Here is a 24,006-nt window from a genome sequence, read left to right as displayed (position 1 = left end):
TAGCTTCACTGTCATGTTGTCCAGCTTTAAAGTCCAGGTAGAACAAAAAATGAATATGTGTAATAAGTTTGTCACACAACCAACAGAAAAAAGTGTTATAGAACACCCAGCCAAATTTAAATGATCAAAAAAGTGGTCAGGTATATGAAATTAGGTTTCAAATTCACGTAAAAATAGTCAGTATTCTTTGCTCTGAGATGCTGTGGGCATGTCAGCTGAATGCAGTGAAGCCGTGCCCACTTGCAGGAAAGCTGCAGCTTCCTTTAATTGTAGCACTACAATCGATGCTCCACCTAGCAGCTTTGTTTGGCTTGTACAGCCATACGCGTTTGAACCACCAGAGCCAGGCACTGACCTGCCCGAAAACCAACCTAGTTCTTCTCAGTCTACAACAGAATGGTAATTTCCTATTTAATTTATCACACAACAACAAAACTTAACAGTTCTAGTTCTTATATAGTGTAGGGGTGTGACTTGTGCTAAGGATTGCTCCATTGTGTCATTGAAAAGGCTTATATCCCCTGCGCAAAAAATCCTGGACAAAAATGTAAAAAAAAATCAGTTCAACTCCACAATTCAGTACTATATAGTTCCCAGTCTTTTGGCATGTTTTCAACAAGTGTTTTCTAACACATATTATGTATGTAAATCTCAGACTCTACTTCACCCTGACTTTAACATACAGTCTTTGGTTTGAATATGCCAGGATTGCCAATTGTCAGTGAGGTGAGTGATCAATGAGACCAGAACTAATTGTAAGGTATGAGGCCTAAATTGCCTGCAGGAACAGAATGATAATATCCTATTTTTAACTGTGTCATGAGCTTTAAAGGAACAAAAAAACTATATTTTTTCCATATATTTGGCATCCCGTTTTCATTATAATTAAACAGAAATTGGGAAATTTGTTACAGTTTGTTGGCAGGATCCTCTTAACTGCAGATAAACAAGGTGCCTTTCTTAAATTCCCTCCGAAAATCTCCCCAGGTTGGCCTGCAGGCACTATCTTCACCCCCCCCACACACACACCCTTATGCTGGGATTGAGTTGATAGAAAAAAAATAGTCCTTTGTCACAAAGTGGCAGTCAGCCTCTCTCTCTTTCTCAGCTGGCTTATTGTTGAGGAACTACTGAGACTGATGGAAACACACACAGTAAGTGGTAGACAAAAGAACATATGAGCACATCTGTCTGTGGAGAGGTTGACAAAATAAATATCACTGTGGAAGAGAGATAAGAAAAGGAGAGTATCTCTGTTTCTCAGCTGCTTGTACCACCTGTATGTAGCATGCTAATAGGCCTTAAATACCTTAAATCAGACAGGACACCTTCAGGGAGGCTGAGGTCATCCGAATAAAAAGTCCTGTAGACCTCAAAATAGTCCAATGTGTTTACATTTCAAAGGTTTTCTTTGAATAATCTCTTTTTGTCTCTCATGTCAGTTCCTTTCTATATTTTTCTCTATAATTGTTATCTCCCCTCTTCCCTGTGCAGCTGCGGCACTGTTGGTTTGGGCAATAAAGAAGGTGAAAGGTAGAACCGAGCGATGAATAAAAGCCCCCTCGAGATTCAGCTCGATTTAGACGCTTTTGTGACCACATTACAGATCAGTCAGCGGCACCCAGGGGTACACTCCTGTGTTCATCCACCATTTATATGGCATTAGTTAGGCTGGAGGTTCTGCCTGTCAGCCGTCGTGATCGTCCTGCTAATGCCGTCCTTCCTGTCCTCCCCTTCCCTTCTGCACCTCTGTCCCCTGTCTTTTGCGTAGCAGTTTCAATGCATCCATCATCTATGCTTCTCTCACTGATTTTTAACACCTTTCGAATTTTTCAAATCAGTGTCTCACCTGCTGCTGCGTCTACCTGCCTTCGACGTGTTGAATCATCCTCTCTTCACACTTTTATTGACATCCCTTAATTTGTCTTTACTGCCTCTCCTCCCAAGGTCTGTCCTCCATCTCTTTCCCATCTCCCTCCTTTATGGTTGTAATCGTCTCCCTTTCAATTTCGCCTTCTCCCAGGACTATGCAGAGCGGCCAGATGTGCCATGGCTAAGTGATTTTTACTGGCAGACATGTTGTGAGCTGGAGGACACACTGCCCTGCTTCAAGGACATCTCCAAGGAAATCACAAGAACCCATATTCACATCAAGCTAGGTAACACAGCCCAGTTCTTATCCTGGCTGATCTGACAGGAATCAGCATATAAACACACACTGTTTGACCCAGTTACAAACATAATGTATCACTGTCAGATATTCTTATCATCCTTCTGCCATTCTTCTACCACATAGTGATTTGTAGAGAAGATTTGTGCAGCATTAAATGACAGTTGCCTCTCCTTTAGGACATTTTCAAGCATCTATCAATCCAGAGAATTGGGAGGGTTATGTGTCAGACGCATCACTCCCTGGAGAGTCCAAAGAGCTGAAACAGGAGAGCGGGATCAGAGGTGACTGGAATGAGAGGTTGGGGACCTTCCAGAAGCTCGTCCTAATCAAGAGCTTTATTGAAGAAAAGGTGAGCTTTAACTGCAACAACTTTTTTCTCTGGTCGCTTGTAGGCAGTTGAGCAAGTTGAAAATTTCAAACAAGAATTGTTGTCCATGTTTGTTTATTTTTATTATTAAATCCAGCAGAGATTTGAATATTTACACTAAAAGCCTGTTAATACCTGGTTTTAACATGTGTTTTGGGATTTAAAAAAGTGGACAGATACAATTGACCACGTATCTTTTTAGTGTTAATTTTTGTATAACATTCCTTTGTACTTTGCATCATGAAAAATTCACATGCAAGCAACTACGTCTTAGAAAATCAGCAATATCCAGTCCACTGTTGATAAAACATTTAATTTTGTTTTAATTTAACTCCCCATAATGCCAAAGCCCTTGGTTACAACATTGTTTTTTCTTTTGATGTCTACCCCTTTCTTAATTGTTGTTCTTTTCATGTCGCATTCTTTCATGCACATACTGTGCCACTCTTTCCTTACCACTATTTTACTCCTACTTGTCCTCTTTGTCCTGTTTTTCTCGGAATCACTACCTCCTAATCTTGTCCAGGTGGTGTTCGCAGCAACAGAGTTTGTGATTGTCAGCCTCGGGAAGCAGTTTGTGGAGAATCCCCCAGTGGATCTGGCAAACCTCTATAACGATATGTCCCCTTCCACACCACTGGTCTTCATTCTCAGCACAGGGTCGGACCCCATGGGTGCCTTCCAGCGCTTTGCAAAAGAGAGGGGCTGTCTTGAGAGGTAAAAATAAAAGAGGGACAGACAGATAGGACAAATTTTACAAAGGTGGTGTGTGACAGAAGAGGTAAATTATATATATATATATATATATATATATATATAAATATATATATATATATATATATATATATATATATATATATATATATATATATATATATATATATAATATAGAAGGAGACAGAAGGAGAGGAGATTGATATGATGATCACAGGGTTATTTCTGTTCTTTCTGTTTCTCAGAGTCGAGTCCATCTCATTGGGTCAAGGCCAGGGGCCCATAGCCGAGAAAATGATCCACGCAGCACTGAAGAGCGGCAACTGGGTCTTTCTGCAGAACTGTCACCTTGCTGTCTCCTGGATGTTAGCCATGGAGGAGCTCATCAAGACCTTTACTGAGCCTGGTATTACCACAATAAAACATCAACGAAACATTTCATAAAACTAAACACAATATCACATAACGGCAGAGCATCTTGACGCCTATTTTAGATGTGGCTACTGACCCATTTCTGATTACATTTAGTGCTGTTACTTAAGCTTGGTGGCTGAGAGCCCAGCTCACCACATCATGGGTAAAAAACACCAAGTAAATACAGAAAACAAACACACTGCAATGTGCACACAAAAACAAAAGAGCTTCCGGGGACACAAATGAATAAAGGATTGTTGCTTTTGTTGTGTTTTCCTTTGTTTTTTCACATCATTTGTTTTACTGAAAAAAGAACTTCAATACACATTGTTCTGTGTAGTCAGAGACACATTTATTAAGTTCCTTTTTTTTTTCTCTTGTTTATGACTTTGAATAACGGTCCCCTCTGTTCCTATACAGACACATCAATCCACGAGAACTTTCGGTTGTTTCTCAGCTCCATGCCGACCAAAGACTTCCCTGTTACAGTGCTTCAGAACTCCGTCAAGGTAAACATAAACATACTCACAAACATGCAGGGTTAAGAAAGTAACTCGATTCTTTTTTAATATGGAAAAAAGTTTTGAACAAATCAACAACCTTGCTGTTAAGCACTCTGCAATTTTGGATTTCATTTTATTTCATTCATTTATATATTTATATTTAAAAAAAGGATCACTATACAATGTATGTATTGAACCAGATATAGCACAAGCTAATTTTCATCAGTCTGTCAGTCAGTGAAATGGATTGATTGAAGTCTTTTGTCTAACATGTGAAATACATCATTGTTGTAAAAAACATGAACAACAAAAAGGAAAAAAAAGACATAAAAATCCATCCACAAATTGCCTAAATGTACATATGCAAAAAGGAGTTGGAAGAAGTATAAACTTCTTTATTTCCTACCCATTTATTCAATAATTAAATTAGTATTAATAACTCCCTTAAGCTGAGTAAAACTAATAGTTTTTCACATTTGTAGGGAGAGCATTCCACTGTTTTGTTAATACACAAATTTTCGCAATTTTTATTGAGTAATGTTTTAAATAACAATCTCACCTTGTTGACAATCTTGTGGCTATTCGTCATTCTATTCACACCCAAATGCTTCAAACACTAGGACTCTAAATACATAAACCAAGTTGAACTTACTCAACTTCTGTGGGAAACTTACAGTTGATGCTGCAAATTTTGCATCTGTGCATAGTCTATTAATAATTAATTTCAATGCCATTGTGTATTCTAGAGACAGTCGGTCAAAGAGGCTCATTAATTACAAAGAGGAACCTGATGGTCATACTCCAAAGCATTAGATAATAGCAATGTGTCTGATGGGATAAGGCAAGTTAGTAAAAAGGCCAAATGGATGTAATTTGCAGTCTTTTCATTTGAAAGCTGCGAGACATTTTACATGCTTTGTAATTTGCTGAACAAAACACAGAACTGATACAGTCTTCTAAAAAGGAACTGTTCCAAAAATCAGTGTAAACGGTGTCACACAAACTGTGAAACTTCTCAAAAATCTATGCGCTCACTTCAAAAAAAAGTTTTGACAACAAACTCATAACAATATGAATTTACCATATAGTTTAATCTGAGCTCCTAGTTATTAAAAAATAAATTGTGAATGCAGCCTTAGGTATGTCCATTCTCCACTGGTAGAAATTGCATTGGTGTCTAATCTTTCTTGTTCTTTGGAGAGAAACAATGTACTTTTATATGCATGCACACGTTTAAACACACGAAAATATGGAGCAATAATCCATGATTGTTTCTCCATTCGTGGATGTTGATGTGAATTGATGAACTGCACAACTGTTTATTCACTTATTTAACTCATTTTGCCTCTCTCACAGTAATAAAGTGAGGTGCTCTCGATAATTGGGAATTTTTAGGTTATTTTCCAGTTTACAGTTTCTTTATGTAATTGTTGATGTTATACACAGGTTTCCACGAGGGAGAACTGCATGGGAGCTGCAGGTATCATAACTAGGTTCACTCACTGCCTGCGAGTGTTTTACACAGTAATCGACTAGTCGACTATCAAAACCACTAGTTGACACTGCACCACTGCCGCCTGTGGTTTAGGTGCTGTCTGGCAATAAATCTGTGGCACTGACAATCAGTTTCTATGCTACACAATGTTAATAAACATAATATTAGGTATTCTGAGAAAGAAACACTCCTGCAATCCATCAAGACAGCAGTCACGCTGTTACTGCAGTCTCAACAGTATCTCCATTAAAATATCCTTTTAAGATGATGGTCTGATGACCAAAACTTTGTTCATGGATTAATGTTTTTTTTTTTTTTTTGCAAGTAATTGGACAGTATGCAAGAAATGTCTCTTTTTGCATTCTAAGTAGTATATAAATGCCCTACTGCCTGCACAACAAGGAGGATTAGATTGACCACAGCATAGCCCAAGAATGTTTGGCAATCTGAGCAGAAGTCACTATGGTCTTCTCAATAGCAGTCAGTGAGCCCTGTGTTCCTCTGTTTTGTTGTTGCCAGGTGACTAATGAGCCTCCTAAAGGTCTGCGAGCCAACATGCGACGTGCCTTCACTGAGATCTCCAGCAATTTCTTTGAAGATCATGTACTTGGGCGCCAGTGGAGGAAGATCGTCTTTGGAATTTGCTTTTTCCATGCAATCATCCAGGTTACACACATTCTCACACATGCTTTATCGTTCACCTGTATCTTTACCTGTATGTCCTTATTTGTGTCTTGTTTTGTATGTGTCTTAGGAGCGGAAGAAGTTTGGTCCTCTGGGCTGGAACATCCGCTATGAGTTCAATGACAGTGACAGGGAGTGTGCTCTGCTCAACCTCAACCTCTACTGCAAAGAGGGCAGCATCCCTTGGGACGCACTCATCTACATCACTGGTAGGGAAGCCTTCACACAGGGGTCAGTGTGTGTATCTGTGCAGTGTGCAGAGCATTACATGAAACTTCAACAACGAGACACAAAGTGTGGACGGAATCAGTCTCTTTCTGTCACTCAGGCTGGCGTGTTTGTTGTGTTGCCAGTGTGTGGCACAGACTGCACGTTGTTGTTTTGTCAACAACACACATTTTTAGCATTGTGTGAAATTGGGAAGGCAAAATGTTTACTGATTTCACAAAGCGGGGCAGCTCAGTAACACGATTTCACTCTGTTTTGCAGCTGCGATCCCACGTTTGTTCAACTCTCACTCAGTGAACTTTTGCTGCTGTCTTCCACTTGGCTTTGTGTTTATAGAAGTAAAATGGAAAAGAACAGATGTTCCCATGTACAGCCAAGCTTTTTTTCTATGTCAAACACAGTAGATAAAGAAATCCAAATGTTATGGCTATGAAGTCCGGTAATATGAAATAGATTTACAAATCACAGCATTTATCAGGGTACACGGGAGTGTTTACCCTACTTATATCAATAAGGGTAGACAAAATATTAGAAGTACGCCACAGCATAACACAATATAATTCTGTTCTGCATTATGACTACATCCTCCAAATCTAAAAGATAAATCAAAATATTTTCCAAACAGTTTAAACACAAACTGAACACACAGCTTTCACTGTTCGTTCACTGAGAAGTTGGATTATATTTAGAAATGTTGCAGAAACCCTCTTCTTGATTGTTTCACTTTAAATTCAGATTTGAATTTCTATGTATTGACCTAAATTTTGTTATTGTCTTACTGTGGCAAGTTTTAAAGGCACGTTTAAAGGCAAACAGGCACGTAGGTTCTGCATCTGTGTGAGAGGACATACCCCTCCATACCAGCAGACGACAAACTATGCGGTCACCGATTTAAAATGCTGAATCAGTGTAAAGAAAGCAGACAAGTGTTGATGAGGGCCAAACTGCAGTTACTAAGGTGACGGACACTCATCGATGGCCCAACACTGACCAACAGCTGACTGTCGGCTTGGTGTGTCAGGGCCTTTAGAGTTTAAATATATTTGTCCAGGGAGTTTAAAGTTTCCCGTTTTAATTTTCTTTGATGATAGATTTTCAGACATAAAACTGAAAACTTTTTGTAATGTATTTGTATTATCACCATATATTCTGGGCACACATATGGACACAAATTAAATTTAATTTAAATTGAATTATGCTGATTTAATATCGTCTGTCCTGGACTTCAACAACAGACGTCTTCAGAGTCATTATAAAGAAGAAGGAGGGATCCCTTTCATTAACAATACTCATCATACCTCTAAAGTTCATTTGTTTTCCTAATCTGGTTTTCAATTACACCTTCAAATGATTATGTGCAGCGTTTGGTCTCAGTGGAGCACACCGGATCAAATTGATGTCTCTCGTTGTTATCACACCACCGTGTTATTAGTTTAATCCTTAATTCTAACAGTCCTTGGGTGCCAGAGCTGCACACTCTTTGAGGGAAAGAATGTGGGCTTAAACCAAGCATGATATTGCCTTTCCTCTTATAGAAGGAACAGTTTTTCTTTTCTTGTGCAAAAAGAAGCTCTGCCAGCTTTACCACGCCTGCAGCTCACCAAAGGCTTCAGCCGAGATTCGTCTGATTATTCACTCCCTTCTGTACTGTCTTACATAACTGTGTCTTTACACAAAGTATGGATTTTAATTGTTGGATTGTTAGTATTAAATATAATTTCAATTCCATCTTACCTTATGCTCTTTGGTAAGATTTACCCTCTGGTTATGACTGTCTTCTCTGAGGTCCTTTCCTCTTGTCTGTCTTTCCTACTTGTTTTTGTCTCTGCGTTGGTCATTATTATATGAGAAGTCAAAGAGCTGAAAACACTGCTGACACTTGTCGATGATGTCTGTGATTTATGTCTTTTTACATCATTGTGAGTGAAGAAGAAAAATATTGTTTTTTTAATAAACTCTAAGCCCTCCTACTCTTGTTTGTGCGTAGGGCTGCTCAGTGCCACTGTAGCACTGTCACCGGCTGTCTCCATCCTAAATCACTGCTGGCCAAAATGTTGCCTTGAGCTCCGCATTTTTGATTCTAATACAGTTAGATGGGTGGCTCTGATGTTGTTTGGGCCCCCCTTCAGCTACGGCCACACATTAATAAATTAATAGACTACTAATTATTTGATACCTCTCTGATTGGTTAAGCAATGAGTAGTTCTGCAATATGCAAGTTTTATATTAACAGTTTGATAATAATAAATAAATAGGATCTCTTGCACATTTCTCATCTGTATGATGTGTATATAGATTTTGAATTATTTTATTTTATATTTTTGTAAAATTTTTATCCTTTTTTAGCACTCAAATCCCTTTTTTGCATTTTTCTCTTGTTTCTGACTCCTAAGCTGCTAAATTTCTTTAGTGTGGGATTAATAAAGTTTTTATCTTTGAGTGACCCCCTATATCAATGCAATCCCAAACTACCTGAGTTTTGCTTTTTACTGATGCAACTTTATTGTTTTGAAGCTTTTTTGAATGCCTCTGGTGGCTGTAGAGATGATTGTTACCTTGACCTTGGGCTAGATTTTGGTTAAAGAATAGACAGCTGATTAAGATGAGTGACGATGTGCAGTGTGAACCTGCCCAGCTGAGGAGGAGATAGGACAGCTGGAAAAAGAAAAAAAAACATATACTTGGCAGTCTCAAGGAAAATGCGACTAACATTTTTTATTCAGGTTTGCTTTCTCCTGACATTGTTTACTCAATGGTCACTTATCCATATTTAAATTTCATAAATATCTAATGTCTTGTAAAAAATGTTAGCTTTAGACCGAGTGTTTTGTCATGCTGATTCTGGGTGTAGCACTCCAGGCAAAAAAAACCCAAAAACAAACTGAAACTAAAGCAAATTTGTTCATTCAAACCACCACCTGCTTTAACTGTTAAAATAAAACATTGCACTGATGCAGACTGATGATATCATGTCTGTGTCACCTCAGGTGAGATCACGTATGGAGGCAGAGTGACAGACGCGTGGGACCAACGCTGCCTCAGGACGATCCTCAAAGGCTTCTTCTCGCCTCAAACCCTGGAGCCTGACTACACCTACTCCTCCTCAGGTATCTGTCAGTCTCAGTTTCTCTCATTCTCTTTCGTTGTATGTATATAGGGCATGGACAAAATAACAGGGACACTTTACATTGTAATTGAATTCAGTATATCAGGTGTGTGTGTTTGCAAAATGCCTTTTGTCTCTGTACATGCTAATCAATTGTATACTTTCTTATATGCTAAGGTATCTACTATGCCCCAGAGATAGATGAACTCGAGCAATATAAGAAATACATCGAGAGTCTTCCTATCATAGATGATCCCGAGGTCTTTGGCATGCATGAGAATGCCAACCTGGCTTTCCAGGTGAGGAACAATAGTGGTATCTTCAAGAATAAAAGGTACAATTCTGCTGGCTTCTCATATGAGCAGATGTTGAAAACTGACTGACTCATTGTATGTTTTCATTTTGTTTGTTTTTGCAGAAGGGCAGTGTGTTTAATAGCTCATTTTAAAAAGTAAATGTCATCATTTGTGGGCCGTCATGATTTAATATGGAGCTGCTCAGTTTACAGCTTGTTATAAAAGCGTTTCTATTCAGAGAGTGTGAGAGTGCAACTGTGAAATATCAAACAAGGATGCTACAGTATGCGCGTGTGTGTGTGTGTGTGTGTGTGTGTGTGTGTGTGTGTGTGTGTGTGTGTGTGTGTGTGTCTGTTTTTCTGCTTCCACAGCGCCAAGAAACCATGACTCTAATCAGCACCATACTGGATGTAAATCCTCGCTCATCAGCCTGCCATGGAGCTAAAAGTAACGACGATATCGTCTGCGAGCTCGCTGAATCTGTTTTAGCCAAGCTGCCTGGTACACACACGCACACATACATTTGAGTCATTGTTGAGAATACGATTCATCATAAACTCATTATCTAATGCAGTGTTTTCCATGTCTATCTTGTTTTTTTGTTTGTGTTATCGTTGTGTCTCCCTGCTTGTCTGCCTGTCTGCGCAGAGCGTCTGGATATGGATGAGGCGATGGAAACTCTGTTTGTCAGAGATGAAAACGGCCGTCTTAACTCCCTGACAACCGTGTTGGGCCAAGAGGCAGACAGATTCAACAACCTGTTGAGAGTGCTAAGGGTGACACACATAGCTTACTCACATAAATACACTCATAGATGGATAGATGGATAGATGGATAGATGGATAGCAGTCTATTTAAACTACAGGGAGCTCTGAACCTTTACTGATGCTGTTCCAGTTGCCAGTTAACACAGCCCAGTTTTCAGGCACTTTTTGAAGGGGACAGTTTGCCTACATTCTATGATGCATGGATGTTGGAAACGTCCTTAGTTTTTGAAGAACTGTTCCTCTGTAAAAACCTCTGGTATATCAGGGCAGAGATCCATTCACACTGACGTCAGATATGCGCCACATCAAACATGGATACGAATAGTGTAGGCAGGAAGATCTGATCTGGGGAAAAAAATCCTAATTGGACATTAAGCCTGTTACTGTCAACATACCATAGATAAATTTGTTGTCCTTTATAACACCTCATTGTGATGTTTGCTTTTCTTTGTGTCTCCCAGATGTCTCTCATCACTCTGCAGAAGGCCATAGCAGGTCTGGTGGTGATGTCAGAGGAGATGGACCGCATATACACAAGTTTTCTGAACAACCAGGTTCCCACACACTGGGCAAACTCCGCCTACCCGTCCCTCAAACCGCTGGCCTCCTGGGTCAGAGACCTGGCCCTACGGACCTCCTTTATCCAGGTTTGAACCTATACTCAATGAATACATTCAAATAAGCAACAAGAAATTGCATCTTGCATATTCGAAAATAAGTAGGAGGAAGTATAAACTCATTATTTCCTTCCCCTTCTCAGCTAATTAGTTAATAAATTTGTGAACTTTGTCTGTAACATATATACATACACTTACATATTTACACACACAGACTAACATACATGCAAACATACACACACATATCCATATGCATACATATATACACACACACATGCATGCATACACCTACATGCATATCGTACCGCCAATCTACCCGTGCAGCCTACACATACATATTGGCACTTTCCTCATTTGCTAACGCTGAGTTGTACTTGTAGTTTGTTTACAGTTGTTTTTCTTGGTGAAAAATAATGAAAAGCTTTTAAATTAATCTGATATTATTGGAAACGTGGAAAAATATACTGGAATTCATCCCTCTGACTCAAGTCTCTGCATCACTGACTCTCTGCGCACACACAGAGAAAGTGTGTGTGTGTTTTCTCATCAAATTGAAAAACACTAATAACACATGAGCATTCTGCATTTTCCCTGAGGCACAGACCATCTCCCTCTGTCTCTCTCTCTGTCTGTACACCCTCTCTCCACATTGGGTTCATCTCCCCTGACTTGAAATTGTTCTTCCATGAGACTGGTCTGAACATGTGTGCTGCACAATAACTAAAATTCACACACACACACACAGACAAATGGGACAAACGGGGGAGGGTTGCATTAGTGCACCCCTGCACATGTTCACTACCTCAGAAGAAAGAATCTACCCCACTGCCCGTCCAAGTTGAGTCATTCTCAAAAGTAACAGGATGCTTATAACGCACCATGGCTTATTAAACACTGGACACAACACATTAAATAAGTTACACACATTCTCTCTCTCTGTCTCTGTTGGTAGACTTGGATCACACGTGGTCAGCCCAAATCTTTTTGGATCTCAGGATTCTTCTTCCCTCAAGGCTTTCTTACTGGTAAAACACTGCAGCACCAAAATATCTTCTATGTTTTTAATTAACCGTAGCAGTAAGGGACGTTTCAAAGCTGCTAGAATATGGCTGGGTCCCCGCGGATCCTTAAAATGTCTTTAAAGGCATCGAATTCTTTAAAGGCAAAATTGTTCTTAACTCTGTAAAAAAGTTTGGTACATTTTTTTCAGTTTAGTTTATTGTAAAATTGGTCCTTAATTTCATAATTAAATAAGTTTTAAAAAGTATTAAATTTAATTTGCCTTAAGCTGTAGGGATCCTATGTGGTAATTGCTCTATTATTTTAAGTATACATGAAACTAATGTGATTAGCTTTTTACTGCTCAGCAATGTCCTCTGTTGCCACTATTAGCGTGTTAGATCTGATCAACATGGTAAAACATATTTTATCATATATGTTCTCTTCTGCTTGCTGGCCTGTAGGGGTGCTTCAAAATCACGCCAGATGCTACAATTTGCCCATCGATGAGCTCAACTTCCGCTTCAACATGGTGCCGGCCTACAGAGACCAGGTAGCAGTCTGTGAGGCTCTGCGCACTCTTCCGAACAACGCTAAACTGGACATGGATGATGAGGTACTGGAAAGGGGAAGGGGTTGTTGTTATTGGTAAGTGATATTTCAGGATTATGATGAATCCAGACGGTTCAAGTTGTTCTCGGGCAATTGTTTCAAACAAATATGGTGCCCTGAGGGCTAAGGCACCAATCGGTAACCACAGCGACCTCAGTTCATACCCAGCTGGGGACCTTTATTTGCTGTTCTCCATGTTGCTGTCCCCTCATTTATTGTTGTTTCTGTATGAGGTGGCTGTTTCATTAGAACAGAGCAGTTAGAACAGTAATGAGTGTGCAAGCAAACTGTGCTCCAAAGCTACATAGATCTACTGTGAAAACACAACGCAGCGATTCATTTAAAAACAGAGGAGTGATTATTGTGTTTGAATATGTTCCTTTCATTTACCACTACTCCAACTCATTTGTGGATGCAACAGTTACCAGAGCCGGAGGACGGTGTGCTCGTGCACGGTATGTTTATGGATTCCAGTCGCTGGGACGACGACAACATGGTGATAGAGGATGCGTTGCCTCGAGTGATGAACGCCATGCTGCCAGTGGTGCACTTTGAACCACAGCAGAACTACGTGCCTGAGCCTGATCTCTACCACGCTCCTCTGTACAAGACCTCAGCCAGAGCCGGGACTCTGTCCACCACAGGTACATAGTGGCTCTGCCCAGAGACACATGCTTACATACTGGTTTAGATTGTACTTTATATTTTTACATTTGAGGGCATTCAGCTGACACATTTGATGCTGAATGAGCAGGCAGGGGTTCATTGTTTTGTTTAAGGGCTCTTTAGCAAGGCAATTACTCACCAGTTGTTTTAGGGCATATTTGGCATCCACAACAACCTTTTTTACCATGAAGCAATGTAATGGATAGCTATTTTTACTCTTCATTTCTGTCTCCCTCCAGGTCACTCAACTAATTTTGTTGTGACAGTAATGATTCCCTCCAATCGACCCAGCGACTATTGGATATCAAAAGCCTCTGCCCTCCTGTGCCAGCTGGATGATTAAGTTTTTATTCAAGGACAAAAGGGAATTTTAAATGGGACTGAAACATGTACCTCTATGCACACCTTTGAATTAGGGTTGAACCTTTTGTGAAATTATTTATAAAGATTTTTACAGCAAAGATTTATGCTGAAAATGCACGTAGAGTTCAATAAACACTTCTGCGCTCTCCCCGACTGATCTATCCACTTCCTCTGTGCACTCGAATATCCGTTGAGATTAATATCAGTTATATGCAGCAACAAAGTCTTTCCCACTGACGCTGGGTGATAGCAGTGCAGTACATCCAGATCTTTGAAGATGAGATGAGCAGTCTCCACGCTGTAAACACCATATACTAGACTCCCATACTGGACAGCTCCATTCATGCTGTGCAAATGAATGTGCTTACTGAAATTTACAGTACACATGTAGCCTCAGGGAGAGAAAGGACGGAGGGATGGACAGCGGACTAGCTGCAGTAGATGGATGAGCGGAGATGTGTGGCCAGACACATAGATGTTAATGGTTCTCAAATAAAAAAGAGAGGAAAAAATGAAATAGGGAAGAAGAATGAGTTGAGACAGAAACAGGAGTGATGATCATCAAATGATGAAATGTTTCCGCCACAACCCCCACGCACATCGGCAGCCTATTTGTGTCACTTAGGGCATGCACTGCAAACACATAAAATATGGCTCTTCAAGCACATTAAGTACACCCACCGCAGTACTGGGGCAGGCCGTAGACGCACTCAATCTCTGTCTCTGTCACACACACTGCCTCCTCCACGCCTTACTGCTCCAGTAACGCCAGGCAGGAATGGACATATATAAACACAATATTTAACATCACCCCGATGAAAAGCTGCACAGAAACATAAATGAAAGTACGGCACTGTAGAGAGAAAGATAACTGTTAAAGCATAGTTGAAATAATATTGTATATGACAATATACCTGCATCCCTGCTACACATTTTGCTATTTTTGGCACACACACAATATCAACTCAATAACTTTGCCCTCAAAAGCTCACATAGCACATACAATTAACTGTTAAAGGTATGCAGGATTTAGTAGTATCTAGTGGTGAAAATTGCTGATTGCAACAGGCGGAAACATCTCCCATAAGGATTGCTTTAGTTGCCATTGAACAGGTGGTTTTTAGCAGGAGCCAAAATACCGCATGCATCGTTTCCTCTCCAAAAAAATGGACCAGGTGATTTAAATCGGTAAAATCACTAAATAATGCAGTTACACTTTTCACATGTTTTTTGTTTAGTTTTTTTCTGTCTGATGTGAATGACCCCATCTAGAGCCAGTGTTTGTTTTTTTTTCCATTCTGGACTGTTGTAGGAACATTGCAGTGCAACATGGTGCTCTCCATAGACGAGGACCCGCTCCTGTTATAGATATAAACATCTCATTCTAAGGTAACCAAAACATTGCAATTCTTATTTTCAGGTGATTATACACCAAAGAAAACATACTCATTAGATTGCATTCCGTTATAAGTAAAATTACAGCTGTATTGATCATATCAGGAGACAAGACGAAAAAAATGTAGAATCTGTGCAGAAGTCATGCATCATTCAGTAAGTTTATCAGAGCTGCAACAAGTCTCATTTGAGCACAGTATGCAGTGGTCATTTCCACCCAGTATAAAAAGACCAGGAGACAAAAAGAAAACAAATGCAGAATCGATGCAAAAGTTATTTGATGTGATGTAGACTAAGTATAATTTTTGAAAATCTCAATTTTATTCATTAAAATTAATTGCATTAAATAAAAATAAAGAATTGTGAGTCTCACTTCACATCTTAATAACAGCTGTAACTTGAGCTAATATGAGGTGGCTGTAACATGTTTTAGCGTTTAGCCCTAAGGAAAGCACTTTATGTTAATTGGTATTATTTTTATTTTTATGTTGTTGTTTTGAGTTACTGATACCTGTAAAACAGTGTAACATGTAGTCATACTATTACAATTCTAATACAGTGAAAATAGGGTTAAATAATATGGTTAAATTTGTTATAGGGGTTATAACCTTTTTGCTAGCATCCATCAAGTGGAAGAAAAAAGAAAAAGTTGTGAAAAGTTTTAACCAAAGCTTTGGTATGTGGTTCTACCTGGTTTCTAAGTCTTTTTTTTCAATTCATCATTCACTCTAACCTTTTCAATATCTGTTTTACCTGAATCTGTTCCTTTGCCCTTTAATGTCCCACCTGCACTTTGGTTATTGGACTAACCCACTCTGTCTATTTTTGTGCAGGTTCTGCAGGGACTGTTGCGTTACATGGCATGCACAGGCTTCCCTAAAGCTGTAAATGGTGATGAGTTGTCTGGCTCTGCGGGGGCTTATAAGCACACATCATCAGGACACGTCATCTGGACATGTCGGTTCAGAGGTGAAACCTTTCTTTTTATTAATCTCACCTTCATACACTAAAAAAACCCTCATGTTTGTCTTGATTTCCTAGCTTTGGGAAAGCACAGTGATCCAGTTTGACTCCGTTTTCATTTTGTACAATTGCATACGCAGTGACTGCACAAATGACTTCACACATGCATGATTATCTGCAGCTCTTGTATCATCAACGGCAACATCCACTGACATCCTAACCTCCTTTATTAACCTACTTCCTCCAGATCAATCCTTTTTGTGCCAAGATTATGCTCTATGAATAACTGTGAATGTACTGTACCGATGTCAAGTTAGGAGTCATATGAGGAGGGAGGGGAAGGATTAAAGGAGTAAATGAGATTATATGCCCAGTCACTCTGAAACCAGATTAACAATGTTTTATCATCACAGACACACTTCCCTATGGATTAAGTCAGAGTGAAGAGAGCATGGTTGATGTCTGAAACAGATGGGTCCAAAGGAAAATGGACACGTTATTTTTTTTTTCTACTGGAGGAAAGTAACGGAGAAGAGATTAAACATGATATGATGAGTGTTTAGGATTGAGACACAAAACAAATGGAGTTGATGCAGCTCTAGGACAATCAGATCATCTGTAAACATGAGTATTTGACAACTAATGGACATGTTTGTGATGATGAAAAGTTCAGATTGTGAGTCCGCCTTGTGCTCTCGCTGTAGTAATTTGTTATTGGTTAAATGATGTTGGCAACAGATTTTTAGGTTATTCAGCATTGACTGATTTCATCAGAAGCTCCATCACAGCAGTGATACTTTTCTACTATAAAGGAAATATGAAGCTGAAGCCAGCAGCCAGTTTAGTTTAGCATAAAGGGAATGAGCAGAGACACAGACGTTAGAGCGGGTCGTCCAGTAATCAGAAGATCAACAGTTTAATCCCCGGCTCCTCCGGTTTGCATATCAAGCTATCCTTGGGCAACCCCAACTGCTCTCGATGGTTGAGCCATCAGTGACTGAGTGCATCTGAATATTTAACTGATGAGCAGGTACCTTGCTCCTTGTGAATGGCTACCAGTGTTGCTATGATGAAAGCAACACATGTAGATGCAGCAGCCAGTAGCTCCTCAAATCCTTGCTACTTTTTGCTTCATTTTTCTATTTTTTCGACTCCATGGCCTCTTCTGCTGAAGCATGACTTTTCTACAATAGAGAAGCACTTATCAACATTGGGGAAAGTTGTGTGGGTTTTGGAATGAATGCAGCAGACCGCTAGAGGATCTCCACCAACAGCATATGCCGAGCGGCCAGTCAGTCCAGAGGGGAGAAACAAAACCGAAAGAACCGGACAAAGAGAGTGTGGAGAGCCGTCATCAGGGCGAGGCTGACCGAGAGCTGTTCCTCTCCTAAGTCTTCTTCTGGCTAATGTCTGGTCTTTGGAGAATAAAGTGGATAAATGTGGTTGAGGCTCACTCAGCAACGGGAAATTAGAGACTGATCTGCGCACATCTTTACAGAGACATGGCAAACCCCTAACCTCCTGGATCAAGCTATTGCACTGGCTGGGCAGACCACGTTCAGAGCCAACAGGACACAAGACTCCAAAGCAAATTCAAAAAATGCACTGCAGATATTGTATGATAGCATCAGCAGCAACATGCCCGAGCAACCACATGGAATTTTGGTGGTTTCAGTCAAGTCATTCAACTTCCAGAAATGTAGCAGGATCAAGGACAAATATAAATTTCATTTTTTTAAACATAGTTTTAAACAAGATTAAAAAACGACTAATATATCTACCTTGTACCTCATAACTTCTACCTAATTATCAAAAAATATTCCAGTATTTTGAAACTTGGCATAAGTATTTGGGCCCTGATCTTGTCAGTCACGATAATTCAGACCCATAATTAGAACAAAGATCAAAATGAGCCACTTACACATACATTATGCAGTGATATACAGGTCAGAGTGAACAGCATCTGAGGTCATTCACCTCAGTCACGCAGAGGAATGTCCAAGCTCTGAACCAGTGCAGAGTCCCCACCTGATGACCAGAAGGGTGTGTGCGTGCAGGCAGTTATTCTACAAAGTAAAAGGCAATATAGATCTCATAGGAGGGGCAGGTGTTTGATCTTTACATTACATTAACTGCACCACGTCTGCAGAGATCTGTTCCAGCTGACCTGGTACCAACACCAAACAGAGCAAGCATTAATCACCAGGATTACGCAACGAAACCCCCCACCTATTACCCAGGTGGTCTGTTCCATCTCACGACCAGAAAAATGGAAGTAGCTTGGGGACAGTCTGCAGGGAAGGGTGGAGTGGGGACGCTGTCTCTGTCTGCTCAGTCTGCTGGCAAATCAGAGGAGGATTTTGAATTTGTGTGTGTGTGTGTGTGTGTGTGTGTGTGTGTGTGTGTGTGTGTGTCTGTGTGTTTGCATAGTATGATACAGTGTGCTACAATTCCAGCCACCAACAGCTGTCTGTCTGCGTGTAGTGAAGCCTAAGATTAGATTTGACCAATTTGAACATGGCATCACTCTGCTGAGCAGCATTCGGTGTGTGTGTGCGCATGTGTGTGTGTTTGTTTATGTGTGCGGGTGTGAGCTGCCAAATGTCCTGACAAATATCAGCGAGGAGATTGGATCCCTCCTGACTTGGCCTACAGTTTCCCATTCATTCATTCCTGCTGGGAAATGGCGAAGGTTTCTGAGCCTCAGTGGCTGAAATTTCACATATCTGAGCACACGTTAAACCATCAGCTCAGCTCTGGGTGCAGAGAAGCTTAAAAACTTTGTGCAGTAGTCTGAAACTTGTCTTTAAACTTTAATACCACTATATCTGGCCACATGCACATTAAGATAAACCTGAAAAGCAAATCAATGATAAAGCACACGCACATCATTTACTGTAGAAATACTGTTCCCAAGACAAGCAACCCATGAATCAGGGAAAATGTGTTAGTTCTTGTTTATCAATCAAAAGAAAGTGATCAATACAGAGAGCTGCCTGGTTTCATAAATCAACAGATGCTGGGCTCAGTTGCTGACATTTTTGTCTTACTTACTGTGTCATTTTGTGATGAAGTAGTCTTTACACAAACACTAAAACCATTTTTGCTTCTTTTTAGATTAGATAGCTTGACATCTTAGAGATATGCTTAATTGCTGCATTGATCACCATTAGATTCCTGAGGTAGGCAAAAATCTGGAAAAGGCAAAAGAAACTGCAGACTTAAAAATAAAAATACACCCTTCTCTTGTAGCTCTCTCCTCTCTGTCCTAAGCCCCTCCCACCAAACGACCACATGCTCTTCATACAGTCACTCATACCCCTTTCCCATCACCAAAATGAACATGTGCATGTGGGTTTTTCAACCACACCTGCTCAACATAAGCGTTTGACTCGATTCCAACTGCCAGCAAACCCGCAAACACCGCATGAGTCTGCCTTTCTGTTAGCTTTTGTGTGTGTGTGTGTGTGTGTGTGTGTGTGTGTGGGTGGGGGGGATTGTTCTGTTGGTGTTTCCACTTAACATCACAGACAGGCAGGAGAACAGGTCACTAGTAGACAGCAGCAGAAACAGAGATCTTTGAAAACTTTTCAGTGGTTTCTCCTCTTTTTATATCTCCTACTTATCCACTTTCTCTTTCACACTCAGTGCAGATGTCTTTGGGTCTGTGTTTTAGTGCTGCTTAGGAGGACAGGGACAGTATTTAGTGAAATTGCAATTGAAGTGGTCTAAGAGAACACTACACCACATTTATTATGGGATTTTTTTCCAGTGAAGTTAAAATAAAGCTGCCCACCCTGGTTTTAAAAATCAATTTATATAGTGAAGAAAATGAACACCTCCTGTTTTGTCAGTTTGATGTTTTTTAAGCTGTCACTTTTTAAATAACTTAATTGTATGGGAACAATATTATGACAATTGCACGCTGTGATTAACCAGCACATCTGATGACAAGCTGCCATTACACTGTCTGTCCCGTTAGATCAGCAGCAGCCCTGCCAAAACACAGTCACTTCAAGAAAGGACCGAGAATGCTCTGACAACTTTGGTGAGTAAAAGCACTTTTAAATATATTATTCAGTGAATTGTAGCATATCAGCCATTCGAGTGCCAGTAATTATCACATTTCTACTTTATTTTTTTTCTCAAAATAGTCATGTACAGTGAGCATTTATGTACATCCTTCAAAGAAGAAAGAATCATACTGAGCAAAGAGGCACAGACAACAAAGAAAAAGACACTCAAGTTGACCAAAATACAACACTGGTGATTAAAGAAAAAACTAAAAGCATGGCAAAAACAAATTGCAGAATATCTTTTACCCCTGAACACTTATTCTCTCTTCATATTTTCTGTTTAGTCCTATTTGCAAGTTTCCATCATTCTTCACACTTTTAACACTTTAAGCATCAAATGCCTTTGACATGAAAAACATAAGCTGAATAGACATTGACATGAGTGAGTAACAACAGAAATTGGTCAGGTTATCTCACAGATTATCTACATAAATCAGTCTGAGTCACATGTATGTAGAGGGCAGTTCTCACTCCATGTTTCATATGAGTCATTGCATCTCCAAGATGAGTCAGTGCTCAAGATTTGTATTGTCAATCTATTACATAACATAATTACAGCGACCAAGACCCTTCCTCCCACATCTGTCCACATCAACTTTGACAGGCAGAATAACAAATACAGCATGAATTCCTTTCAAAAATAGCTTTTTTTTTTTCTCTTAGACCATCAGTGTTCAGCTTTACATCTTCACCTGCAAAAACCCCTGAAACCTATAATCTAAACAATGTGCAGCAAAAAATAGACCAATATTAGAGCAATAATTCAACATTTTGACTAAAACAGTTATTCACTTTCTCCCCAAGAGTTGGACAAGAAAAATGATACTGCTTTCATACGTGAAAGTGGTATCAACCTTCTTATCTAACTGTCATTTCTGCATGTTTCCAGTGTTTGTGCTGAGCTAAACTAACCAGCTAGATGAAACCGGGGTTGGAAGGCACGCTTTCCACTCTGCCGTACTTCCAGCAAAATTTATTTTCTAATATTCAAACCAGCAGCAGATGAAAGGTTAAGGTCTAAGTTTTAAATAAAATGTTTTAATGTGTAAAAATGTCTTCCATAATTGGGTGATTTGTGCCAATGCTACGTTGTGTATTTGTTCCAGTCAGCCCCATTACGAGATGTGTTGGCACAATGTTAAAATGCAACCAATAGAAACAAGAAGAATTAATTCATACAAGAATAATTCAATCTTTCAAAATAGGTTTAATCTCTCTCAAAAACAGTTACAACTCTTAATTTCATGTGCTGACCAACACCAAAATCAGTGTGCCAACCCACCCCGCTCACATTTGACCCTGATTTAATTCTTTTAGCAAGCTACCATCACTTGTCATAGACTTTTAAATATTATATCAAAATGTAGTTTATTCTCTAAACTAAAAATACGACATTTCCAATATCTCTAACACAGTTTTAAGTTTAATCCACAGACCACTTTTTTTAGTTTTGATACTGTAAAACTGAGATGTTACTCTCAACACAAAAAAAAATAGTGACGCTCAAATGTTTTAACATAGTAGATTTTGATTGTACATTTTTGTTTCTGTGACCTTCGAAGTACAACAAAATAGTTTTGCCAACCAACCTATGGAGTCCCCTTCTGGCTGTAGATTTATATTTACTGTGCTAAACATCACTAATTAACAAGTTATATCTTGTTTTATGTACACAAAAACAGAAGATTAAAAACTACCAATTGCGTTAATTAGTGTTTCCACTCTTAATGCTAAGTTAAGCTAATTGGCTGTAGCTTCATAATTACCATATGGTAGTCATATCTTCAACTCTTTACAAGAAACCCTAAATGTAGAGCAATTCCTTTAAGCTAATACCATTACATTACATGAAAAAAAAACATATTTGTGATGTTTAAACCAAACAAATGTGACATCCCTGGTTGGACATTTAAAGGGGTGTTAATATTGTTGAAACCTGATTAAATCTTCAAAACTGGATTTAAAAAAAAAAAAAATGAAGGAACACAAAGTGTACTGCAGCGTACTTCATGTACATTTCAGTCAAGATTGGCTTCACCTTTTCCTGTCAGCTCTAAGTGGATATGACATTTAATGCTTTACAGTCTTGGAGTTATGGAGCAAAAGCTAGGCCACTCAGCGGGCAGCTGTTTGCATTCGGCCCATCGATTTACCGTAACAGCATGAATTCCATTTCAGTGGCTATTTCTACAGCAGTCACAAAGTGTCCAGCATTTTGTTGATTTCATTCCCCCTCGCTTCTTCTTAAAATTCCACTTAAAACACCTATGTGCTAAGTTGGACTGCGAGAGCAGTTGCGTGAGTAAAAGTAGGAATTCATGTGTGTCTTGTACAACTGAGGATCAGCAGGGACGCTCGGGTGGCGAGAAGGTTTAACACAAATCTGTTACATAAGGTCACCCAGTAATCCTTGTTGCATGTTGTTGCTAGAGATTAGAGAAGAAAGTGTTTGCCTTTCGCTGAGTATTAGAGAGTAAAAACACAAAGCACTCTTCACTACAAAAGATTAGTACCAAATGCATCTCCACTGGGGTGACGTCCCTTCAGAATCCATCTAAAAATCCCTCAGAAGAACAAATATTGTCTTTCAATCACTCATGCGCTGATCCTCTTTCTTAATTTTTTCATTTTAGTTTTTCTCCAAATACAGCAGCACATTGTATAACTGGCACACAAGTCAGAAAAACGTTGAATGACTCTCTAAAGAAAAATACATTATGGTCTAATGTGAGTGTACAAATAGCCAGAGTATAACATATGCTAACCAAAAATACTGTTAAATAAAAGAAATCGAGGCAGGGAGACATTTTGGGAGAACCCTCTGAAATTACTTCACACTTTAATAAACTGTCTTGTAAAGAGCAAAAGTGTAAAAGTCTCTGATGTCACAGTTAAATATGACTTTTACTGGCAATAGTAAAACTTTATCTCTTCACATTTATGGATTTAGGACCTGGATGTGAGCCAGAAGGAAAGTGAAAGGAAATAATGAGGATGACTTCAAAGGCAAGAAAGAGGTGAGTAAGGACTAATCCAGTGCTTACATATGTTTTTTCTTTTATAGAGATAAGATGGAGATGCTTAAAGTAGAGCTGAAATGAACTGTAAAAACATGGATGAGTCGCTCAAGACAGTTAATATGCACCTTTTTGATTCATAATGAACTGATTTTTCAAGCAAAAACATTTGCTGTTTCCAGCTCCTCAAATGTGGTGAATTGGTGCTTTAATTTTCATATATGCAGCCCAGCTGCCAGAAGAAAATGTTGGCATTGTATGTTTCTGTAGACCACAAATAAATTAGATTTGTACATTTCTTACGCATCATATCAAGGCTTTTGAAGTGACATAAGATATAAACTGACGTGGTTATTGAGAGATGGAAGAAATGGTGAGTCACATAGACGAGATGCCTGCCAACGTGCATACAAATGTTTGAGACCGATGAACGACAAAACTGGGTGTGATTTAGCAAGATATTGAGGGATAGCAGCACAATTTTTTTTTTTTTTAAAGACATCACCACTTCTCCTGCTGGTGCCATTTGAGGCTTTTTGTTTAATTTATTT

General features: G+C 39.3%; 1 protein-coding gene across 1 annotated transcript in view; it reads left to right on the top strand.

Annotated features, from left to right (window-relative positions):
* Window positions 1-14,151, top strand: part of dnah6 (dynein, axonemal, heavy chain 6) — a 66,912-nt gene extending 52,761 nt beyond the window's left edge. The window contains 16 exon segments of the mRNA XM_042485368.1: window positions 2,024-2,159; window positions 2,350-2,522; window positions 3,067-3,257; window positions 3,500-3,660; window positions 4,089-4,177; window positions 6,186-6,332; window positions 6,421-6,559; window positions 9,566-9,685; window positions 9,862-9,983; window positions 10,352-10,481; window positions 10,629-10,756; window positions 11,209-11,394; window positions 12,317-12,389; window positions 12,828-12,979; window positions 13,397-13,619; window positions 13,881-14,151. Coding sequence (XP_042341302.1) covers window positions 2,024-2,159; window positions 2,350-2,522; window positions 3,067-3,257; window positions 3,500-3,660; window positions 4,089-4,177; window positions 6,186-6,332; window positions 6,421-6,559; window positions 9,566-9,685; window positions 9,862-9,983; window positions 10,352-10,481; window positions 10,629-10,756; window positions 11,209-11,394; window positions 12,317-12,389; window positions 12,828-12,979; window positions 13,397-13,619; window positions 13,881-13,984 — 2,274 coding nt within the window. The 3' untranslated portion in view covers window positions 13,985-14,151.
* Window positions 14,152-24,006: the final 9,855 nt, after the last annotated feature.

This window comes from Plectropomus leopardus, chromosome 4 (assembly GCF_008729295.1).
Source record: "Plectropomus leopardus isolate mb chromosome 4, YSFRI_Pleo_2.0, whole genome shotgun sequence".
Taxonomy (NCBI): domain Eukaryota; kingdom Metazoa; phylum Chordata; class Actinopteri; order Perciformes; family Serranidae; genus Plectropomus; species Plectropomus leopardus.
Note: the sequence above shows the minus strand (reverse complement) of the source record. Positions and strands in the feature narration are given on the sequence as shown.